The 10,531-nt window shown below is 47.4% G+C and overlaps 1 protein-coding gene across 2 annotated transcripts in view; it reads left to right on the plus strand.

Annotated features, from left to right (window-relative positions):
* ANXA13 (annexin A13) overlaps positions 1-4,485 on the plus strand; it is a 61,557-nt gene extending 57,072 nt beyond the window's left edge. For both annotated transcript variants that reach the window (XM_082363100.1, XM_082363101.1), the window contains 2 exons: positions 975-1,087; positions 4,036-4,485. In XM_082363100.1, the coding sequence (XP_082219226.1) occupies positions 975-1,087; positions 4,036-4,155 (233 nt within the window). In that variant the 3' untranslated portion in view covers positions 4,156-4,485. The remainder of the gene's footprint in view (positions 1-974; positions 1,088-4,035) is intronic.
* Positions 4,486-10,531: the final 6,046 nt, after the last annotated feature.

Genomic DNA, 10,531 nt, shown 5'->3' on the forward strand with positions numbered 1-10,531 from the left:
GAGGGGAGAGCAATCATGATCTATCCCCAGGAGCAGAGATGCACCCCATCCCCTGATTGGTGAATAGAAACCATACTTTGTTAATCTGTGGATTAGATCATACTTTATTCATTTCTGGCTGGGGCAGGGCCAGAAAAGAGCAACTAGCAGCATCGCAGGAAGGTGCTCTGTAGACAGGATCAAACATTGCATCAAGCCCACATCCCAGATGGAAAACTAAGATGATTGTGGGGACCTTGGAAAAGATTCAGAGATGAGGCTCACAAACAAAACCCAGTGAGGAACTTCCCTGGTGGTCCAGTGGGTAAGACTATGTGTTCCCAATGCAGGGGGCCTGGGTTCCATCCCCGCTCGGGGAACTAGATCCCGCATGCATGCCTCAACTAAGATCCCATGTGCCACAACTAAGACCCGGGGCAGCCAAAATAAATAAATAAATATTTTTTTTAAATAAAAAATAAAACCTAGTGAGGAAAAACAAAAGAAAGGAAGGTTGTTTAGCATGGGCAGGAGGGCCACGGTCCAACTGAGCGTATCTTCAAGATTACAAAGCTTTATCATGGCAAGGTTGCCAGCCAGTGCGTGTTTCCCCTCCAAACCCAACTCCGACATGAGATTCCTCTTAGAGATGAGAAGGCATTTCTGCTGGTGGGAATCATGTACTTTACAGGGAGGGCCTGAGGATGGTCACAGCGCTCCTCTTCCTCCCAAGGGTCTTCAGGGAACAGGAGAGGTTCTTATGTGTCTGAAGGGGTTTTGGTTGAAAAGTCCAGATGCCCTGACCCCAGGGGAATCTTCCAGATCCCATTAGCAACAGTGTGAAGTCTGCTCCTTTCAAACACCCGCCTCACAATTCCACCAGCTCCAAGGGCAGCCAGCTGACACTCTGAGCCAGCTCTGTTCCTTCCGAGGGTCTCTGGGTCATTCCACAAAATGTGAACACCTCACGTTCTCTCTCCCTTTGTCCTGCCCAGTGAGGAGTACCCGGGACCTCCACGGCTACTTTGCTGACTGTCTGTACAAGGCCATGAAGGGTGCAGGGACCGACGAGGAGACCCTCATTGACATCATCGTGACCCAGGCGGAGGTAAGACGCACTCCTTGGGCTCCACCTTCTTGTTTTGCCACCACTGATGTCATCTACAGGTCGTTTCTAGTAAGAGCCTATTTACAGAAAGAGTAAAACAGAGAGAGCCCTTGCCTTCCCAGACTTTGCAGAGGACAGTGTGCTGTGCTTCAGTCTGTTTCTTTTTATAAAAATACAGTAACGATAGCGGCTTCTATTACTGTCATCTGTGGCTCTGGAGAGCTTGGGGTAGTGTGTGGAGGGAACCTGGAGGGGCCGTTCCGGATAGGGCAGCTCCATTTTAAGGACGGTAAAACAGACACTCTGAAAGGTGAACAATGGACTAGATCACCCGAGCAAGTAATTTCCCGACTCCTGAGCTAAGCCTTTATTTCCTTAAACACACCCCAGAAGCACAATTTTGCACAAAAAAACACATCAGTACAAGACAATGTTTCTCAACCTTTTTTAAATTAGCGATCGCCTACCCTCACCTCCAGGGAGCCTTCTTAGACTCAGTTTTTTCCTGTCACTCCCTTCCAAGAAATGTTAAGACGGCATACACTGTATATCTGTTTATGTTCCCTATGTACATACGTAGTTAATTTTACACAAAAAGATTAAGATTTTTTTTCACCCTCTAAGAACCAGTTTTTGCCCCCGTTGGGAGCAATATCGCCCCCCTTTGAGAATGCATGAGTATAACAAAGGCACAGGGAGAGGAGTGGCCAGAAGCTTGGGAGCAGCTGTCAAGACTCATATTCAGAATACAGGGCCACAGAGAGGAGGAATTACAGAATAAATGGGAAATGGCATTTCATCCACAGCAGAGAGGCCTTGGAGAGTGAAGTGGAACTGGGCACTTGAAAACCACAGACATCTTCCCTCAAAAACCTGTTAAATGAGGGGGAAAAGATACCAACCCAAATTCTGGCCCCCAGCTTTTTGACAAATAATACTTAACATCTGACACTGTTTTGAAATATAACTTAGCAACACAACCATTCTTTCGTTTTTCTTTCTATTCCTGGAATTTCTCCTCCCCCTCTTTCTCCTCCTCCTCCTCCTCCACAATTCATATTTTCCTCTCTCTCTTAAAGCCCCTTTCTTTTTTCTCCTCCCCTCTCCCTCCCCCAGTCTCTCTGCCACTCTCTTTGTTTTATTTTGGTTGCTCTGATTCTCTCTTTCCCTTATCTCTCCAGGTCTCAGCCTTCTCTGTCTCTCTGTCTCTTAGTAACTCACCCCGCCCCCAGCCAGAGTCTCTGGAGATCCTAAGACACTCCAAGGAGCAGGTTGGTGACAAAGCCCAGCAAGGATTCTAAAGACCCCAGGGGGCTGGACCACTCCGAGGGCTCCTCAGGGTGCCATATTCACTCCAGCATGCATGAGCTGTAGCGTGTTTATTCCAAGATGCTCTGTCCTATCTCAGTACTGACCAGTACTGTCCTGGGTCATCAGTACTGGGTCTCAGTACTGTCCTGGGTCATCTCCACATGGGGACCATTCCCTCGGAATGCTTCCGGCCCAGCCAGATATATTGGCCAGATCCCCTAATCCCCCAAAGCCACCTGGTACTAGAACAGAGCCCCGTGAGCCCCACCCCATCCCTGCACTGACCCACCCCCCCCACTTCCTGCCCCTCCCCCAGCTGAGCAGCCTACCAGCCAGGAGAGCAGGGATCATAGCCCACCTGCCTGATGCAGTCTCTCTCTTGTACAGCATCCACTTCCAACAATCCCTCCCTCTCCTACCCTCTCCTGCTCTCATCTTTCTCTCTCCTGTTGGGCCCTCTAATTGGGGCAGGAGAAGAGAAGAACCAGAAGCTTGAGCAATGGTTTGTGAGTCTCTCAAGAAAGCAAGATAGAGTCTAAATTAAAAACAACGATAACAACAAAGCTAAAAACAAAAAACAAACAAAAAACTCCTGGTTAAAGAGAGCTCTGTGCTTCTTTTATGAGACTTACTGTGTTCTTTCTGGAATTATATCTTCCATGGTGCAAGTGTTACCTCCTTTACTAGGCAGTCAGAATCTTCAGAGCAGAACAATCTTTTCATTTGTTTCTTCTGAGTCCTTTCCCCACCTCCAGCACCTAGGTCTTTCAAGCTTTTCAATGAATTACAGTTGATCCCTGAACAACACAGATTTGAATGGTGTGGGTGCACCCATATGCAGATTTTTTCAGTAAATAACAGTACCTGTATTTTCATTTTATGGATCTTTAAATTAACTAAGTGTGGGGAAAAGTTTGTGCTCCATTAGAGATCACAATATGTAGAATCAAAAGAACTAGGGTTTGAGGCCTGATTCTATCCAAACTGTTTCAGCTTCCTGCCCTTGGGTGAGTCATTGATCAAATTCCTTTGTTTTTGAGGCAGAGATAGCAATACACAGATTCTAGACTGCACGGGGGGGTCTGCGTTCCTAATTCCTTTATTGCTCAAGGGTCAACCGTAGATTCAAAATAAGTCCTAAAAATTGATAATGAATTGAATCTTGTTGTTTGGCACTAATATCCTTGCTGATCAGGGTACAAGAGAAAAAAAAAAAGGTATCATTACAAACTGTGTTCACAATTTTCTTAACCTTATACTAAGAGTCAGCAAACTGTGGCCTGCAAGCCAAATCAGGCCCACCACCTGTTTTTGTACAGTCCTGTTACCTGAAAATGATTATTTTAGAGTAACTGTAAAAAACTCAAAGGAAAAATAATATTTTTGTAACACATAAAGTCATATGAAATTCAAGTTTCAGTGTCCATAAACAAGGTTTTACTGGAACAGACACACAGACACTGAACTCAGCTTTCCTATTCTCAGCCACGAAATAGGAAGAATAATAACTCCAACTCTAAGGGTTGCTTTGAGGCATTAATGAGCAAGTGAGAATGATGTGCTCGGAACAGTGGCTGCCTTTGTTTATGGTGAAAACGCTATAAATGTCCCAGTTGCTGTTGTCATTTTTCCTACAGGTGAACCTTCAGGGAATAAAAGCCAAGTTCCAAGAGAAGTATCAGAAGTCTCTCTCTGACATGGTTCGCTCAGACACCTCTGGGGACTTCCAGAAACTGCTGGTGGCCCTCTTGCACTGAACCGAGCCAGCACAGCAGGAGCACAGGGAGGAACCACCTTTGTCAAGAGCCCCTCCCAAACCAGATTTGCAAATGCCACTCCAGCACGAAACACCCTCAAGGGTCCTGGTTTATTTCCTTGGCAGCTTGAGCCATGCGGCCAGGGCAAACTGTTTAAGTTAAGGGCAGCAGCCTCAAGACGCTTGACTAGATCACCCTGAATGCTGGTTTAGTGAGTATCTGGGCTGCCTCTTAATTTTCCTTGAGGGTAGTCACTGAATGCTTTCCGAGCACAGATGAAATCCGCAGTTGATGAAAAACTATGCATTCGTAATAAAACATTTAAAAGAATATGTATCACGCAGGGATATGTATGTTCTGGGTAAAGAGCAAATGGTTAAAGTACAAGAAAGACCAAAGTAAGAAATTCATTCATTTTCCTTCTGTGTGCTCAATTTCAAATCCTCCATGTTAATTGAAGATGTGGATTACACCTACATCAGCTGCTTTTCCAAAGACTGGGTTGATTTGCTTTGGTGTTTGTCCTGTAAATAAATGACTTGTGAAATTTGAACATATTTGGAAAATGCAAACAGTTACATTTATTAATAATCACCAAGGACAGTCACCAAGGCCAGTGGCAAGGAAACAACTGACTTGCCTATATGAAACGTAACGAGAGGTAAAATTCCCTGATCTGCTACCTGGTTTAAATGGTTTTTCTTGCTTCTCTAGACATTTGAGCCACTTGAGTCTTCCCTCTGACCTTCAAATACAATTAGGCTGGGCACAGTGCCAACAGGATCAAGGTTAATGGTCTGACTCTCAAATGGATTGATTCTGTACCAAAAGCATCTCTGTTCCAAGGTGTTTGTCTCATAGCCATGTGCTGCTACACATAAAGGGGTCTGTCATGAGAACATAGACACTTTGGTCCAATAATTATAGTTATCGTTCATTGGATGATTATTTGTGCCTGGCACTGCTAAGTAGCTTACTTTCATACTTAATTTTCCCAACATCCCTATGAGGTTACTATTACTCCCATTTATGAGCTGAAGCAACTGAGACATTAAGTAACCTGGCTAAATTCATTCACAAATGACAGAACCGAGATTTGAATTCAGGGCTGGTAGACTCCAGAATCCATCCTAGTAACCGCTTTTCTTGGAAAAATAACACAAAGTACATGGAAATGGGTCTGTATTCATTCACCTGCTTAAGTTCCTACTATTTGCCAATCACTGTGCTGGGCTCTGAGGATACAAAGATAAAGAGAACACTGGCCACACCTTGGGCAGTTCATTCCCAGGCCAGTAGTGTAGACGGATGCCTCCAATATTCATCAGATGCTGTAAGTGCATTGATACAGGCATGTAAAGCTCTCTACCCATGAGTAAGAAGAGGGAACACAGAGCTCTGCCTGGCGGAACTGGGGAATGCTTTACAGAGATGCAGTTGTGCTGGGTTTTGAATACATAGAAACTTTCAAGAAAAACAAAGAAAGAAGCACATGTGTAGAGGCTTGGAAACATGAGGGAGCAGGATGTGTTCAGGAGGCGTTGAAATCCATTCTCCTGGGGCATAGATGTGGTGAAAGGGAGGAGAGGGCCCGGGAGGCGGGTGATGAAGCTGCAGAAGAGTATGTTTGGGTCACATCAGCCGTGGTTCTGCCTTCAAAGTGTGAGCTTGGTCCTCTGGGCAATGGTGGTCATTGGAGACGTTTAAATGAGTGAGAACATGATCAGATTTGGGCCTTGGGAAATCACTTTGGTGGTGTAATCAACACAGAGCATACCAGCCCAAGCACGCTGTGCTGTGTCTTTCTAGTAGCTGTAAAAGCGTGATCAACAAATTAAGAAGTTATGTTAACATCTGCATCCTCAACATACCGGTTTATCTACCTAACAACAGACACTGCTGTCATTACGAGCTTTAACACGTAAAATGGTTCAGTGACAAAACACACTCATGTTCACTTGTTGTCAAAGCTGGCCTCGTGCTTTTAAAAAACAAACAAAAACAACCAGTTCTTGGGATCTGAGCTTGTAGTAAGGACAGAAAAACAAACCAGTGGACTGAAAAGAGATCTATTAAAAACAGCCATCCTTTGAGAGTGTTGAAGGCCATGATTGACATGGCGAAGAGAGGAAAGGGATTTCACAGGGGAGGAAACAGGCTGAGTAAGATGGAGAAGCAAAGTCATTTGCTCAAGGTCACACCCAGGAAGAATCAGAGCCAGAATTCAAACGCAAGTCCTTCTGACCCTGATGCCTGAGCTCTTGGCCAGTTAGCTCACGTGCATGCGTGCTTTCTCCAGACCTTGCTGCTCCAGGCACCTCTCTGTTGCTCACCACTGACAGGCAGAAGCCAGTTTCCGCGCTTGACCTGGGGGCTGCCTCACAAGAGGACTCCCCCGTCTGGTCTGTCCCCAGAGTGTCCCACCCTCCCCGTCCTCATGGTCAGGAATTTCCTCCTTTTCCCTTCCATACACCCCTGCCCGGCCCAGGCTCCCCCTCCCCTCTCCCCAGGCCCCTACTCTCAGAGGGCAGGGCCTGCCTGGGGATGGGGAAGGAGGAGAGGACAAAGGTGGAAGGAAGCGGGGAGAGCAACCCTGCCCTGTCACCCTCCCGCTGCACAGCCCTGTCCCCCAGCCCACCCACCCGCTTCCCCCAGGGCCACTGGGGAAATCCTAGCTCCTGCCACCCGGGTGTTTGGGTAGGTGGGGAGGGGGTCTGAATCCCTCCTCCAGGGCTGCATGGGGAGAGCAGGTCCTGCGGGTGCACGTGGTAACTCGCCATCCACTTCCCCATGAAATTCTGTTCCGGACCCTGACTGGCTCACCCCCAGTGACTCACCTGGCCATGGCAGGTAAAGCAGACTTAGGGACGCTTGCCTGTGGGAACCACAGCAGAAGCTGAGGTTCCCCTTGAGGAGCAAAAGGAGTCCCTCGACCAGTCATGGGCGTTCCAGCCCCCTACTCACTCCTCCCAGCAGCTCTGGGAGCCCCATGTGGTTCCCCTCATGCAGGCCCCCCCCCCCAGTATTTGTGGGTCCCAGCCCGCCTCCCTGTCTTTCCCTTTCCTAGCCCTGTCCTGAACTGTGAGGGGCCCATGGGGACAGTGCAGCCCACACGTCCAAGTGCTGTCCACAACCCTGTCATGGACCCTCAGGAGAGGCCGGGTCCTGCCTGGAAGCCAGCTCAGGGCCCTGACAAGGGCAAGGTCTAGAGAAGGGGGTTCAAGCTGCAAGTCGGTGTGTCTCTTCGGCCCCGTGGAACACCCCTCCCCCACGCCCCTGCCACATGGAGGACTGCGGCCGGCGGAGGACATGGCATCAGCCCCGAGAGAGGGGCCCAGGGCAGGGAGCCCTTTCCACGTGCCATTTTGAGTGGCACTCGTCACTTTCCTTCTTACTCTTCCATGGCCTCCTATTTCTTCTCCTTTCAGGAGATCAGTGCCGGCTCAGGCTGCTGGCACCCTGCATGGGCCTTAAGCACATCAAAGGGGCAAAATACCCGCCTCCACCACCGCCCACAGACTGCCTTCTGCTGCATGGTGACACCGCCTAACCAGACTTCTGGGGCCTCAGCCTTGAGGCAAACTGCACTTTGTCATTTTTCTCTTTTTTATTCTAGGCTCTTCCCTCACCCGGACTCAGGATCGCCAAAGCCAAGGGGCTGGAGGGCAGCTGTCTCATTCCTATTCCAATCACTCAATGAGCATGAACTGAGAATCTGCCGGGCGCAGGGCTGGGCGTTGAGGACCCAAAGGTGAGCCGGTCACACCTGGTCCTGCCCTCACAGAGCTTCCTGCCCAGGGGGAGACAGACATTTACCAAGTAAACATACCGAGCTAGAAAATCATCACAGGTTGACATGACATGTTTGTTAATGTTTGATTGATTATGCTATTGGTCGTAAATTTTCTAACTTAATAAAGCTCAAGAGTTTTTGCAGTAAAAAGAAAAGAAAAGAAAAGAATCACAGGTTACAATACCAACCATTAAAGGAGTGAAGTGGGTGCTGTGATGGAGGGTGATGGGGGCTGGGTGGGAAGGAGGGAGAAGGGAACCACGTTAAATGTAGCAGCCAGGGCCCGCCTCTCAGGGGAGGGAGAATTGAGCATTAAGGCCTAAGGAATAACAGGGACGCACCCATATATTAGGTGGAGGGGATTTCAGGCCTAGAGGACAGATCAGGACAACTTGGACGACGTGGGAAAGAGCAGGGGTGGTCTCGGAACCCCTGGATGGTCAGCGTGAACGAAGGCAGAGTGAGGGGAGGTCAGCAAGGCAGTTAGGGCCTAAATGGAGCACGGCCTCACATGGTAAGGTGTCTGGGTCTCATTCCAAGTGCCTTTCCCATGCGGGAGCCCCACATGCAGGCTCCAAGGTTTCACCTCTTCTTATCCTCATGGTTCCCAGTATGACTGGGATGGAGTGGTGGAGCGGTGGTATCACCCATGCACAGTCCCAGATCAGCCCAACCTCTCTCTTCTCCCGGTTGAGCTTTTCTAAGAGGATTTTGGTGTCCTTTCCCACAAGGTGACTTCATCAGAACCATGTGACATATCAGAGAGTTTCTAGAAACACTGGATTCCACTGGGTCACATTGAGAGGTTGTGGTATGTTGGTAAATGTTTAAAAATTAGCTCTCTTGGGGGAGGGGTAGCTGATCTGTAGCATTTGCTGATTTCCATGGTGTAAATACTCCCACCACAGCCAATTTCAAGCTACTGATATGATGTCACCGAACACAGGGTTCAGAAAAGATGAGAGTAGCACACCCGTATACAGTCTTTCCACCATACATATACAAAAGACGTAAATAACTTCAAGAGCACAGATGATAGTAAAATGTAGTAAATAATTAGAAAGTAATAAATTTTGAGTATCTATTACATTTTTATCAATATAATTTAATTGTAGGTTTACATAATTTAATTTTTAGTAATGACTGATTAACACCAGCTCGTCAAATTCATGAAAAATTAACAACTGGCTCTCATGAACCCATAGGAGCTGATGCCAGCGCTCTATTTGGTGTGAGTTTCCATCCCATTTCTTCCAGGGGACTCCCGAGACGATGTGTACCCTGTCCCCAGGTACCTGCATAAGAAGTGAACACTGAACACTGTTCACCCAGGACAAAGTGTTGCTACCTACCATACATTTCAGGGGCACAATGAATGGCTGTGTATGTTGTCTACTGCACAAGGCTGCCTGGTGGAGGGGACGTTTGGGACCTGAAACCCAGCCCTAGTCCCTCCATCAGATTTTGCCTGCAGGACTACAGCTGCCTAGAGAGGGCGCCTTCCACTAATTTTCACCGAGGTACCGTACGGACTGGTCCTGGAGCTGTAAGTAATCTATTTTACCTGTGAGAGGCCATTCAAGAGACTCTTCCCTGGACAAAATGCCCGTTACCAGCTTCTTATTCTAAAAAATATTTAGATTCTGCCCCTCTTGGCATATAATCAATATAGCCATATAATTGATCCCTGTAAATCTAAGGAGAGTGTTTAAAAGTTAAGATTAAAAAGAAAAAGGAGACGAGAAAAACGGTCCAGAAGAGGAGACAGAGGTTATATCACACATACGGAGATAGATGGTGGAGCAGAAGAGGGATACCCAGCTGCCTTCAGGAAGACGTCAGCCCAATCAGAGTTAGATGTGTCAGCCCCCAGAACACGCCACCATCCTCACCCAGAGGGCACTGGGTCCCTGCCCCAGCAGTGCAGAGTCTGGCTCCTGCAGCAGCAAAAGACCGATGCACAGGACTCCTCCAGGCTGCAAACTAGCTATTTCTCAGAGCACACTACAGCCCATAAAAATGCCTCAGATAAGCCCCCAGAAACTAGATAAGTCAAGAAATAAGGGTGCCACGAAACCAGAAGTGGTATTCGGCTCTCCACACCAACAAGCAAGAACTGCCACATTGTATTCAGAGAGATGTCAGGGCTGCCTGCTTGTGCCACTACAATTTCTTGCATGACCAGGGCATAGAGCAATGACCACTATGTTAAGAGAGGGTCAAGAGAAAGAAAAGTGTGTGGGGTGGGGGCAGGGAGAGAGGGTTTCAAAAGAAACTTTTTATTTTATTTCTTTCTGTAAATTTTAGGTTTACAGAAAAGTTGTAATTATATTACAGAGAGTTCCCATATATCCCACGCCCAGTTTCCCAAATGCAGCACTAATATTGTACATTTGTCACAACTTATGAACTAATATGGATACATTATAACTGAGTGAAGTCAATACTTTATTCACATTTCCTTAGTTTTTACCTAATGTCATTTCTCTGTGCCAGGGTCCCATGAGAATACCACATTACATTTAGTTGTTATGTGTCTTCAGGCTCCTCTAGACTGTGACAGTTCCTCAAACTTTCCTTGTT

The sequence above is a fragment of the Balaenoptera borealis genome, assembly GCF_965194805.1.
Source record: "Balaenoptera borealis genome assembly, chromosome: 17".
Taxonomy (NCBI): Eukaryota; Metazoa; Chordata; class Mammalia; order Artiodactyla; family Balaenopteridae; genus Balaenoptera; species Balaenoptera borealis.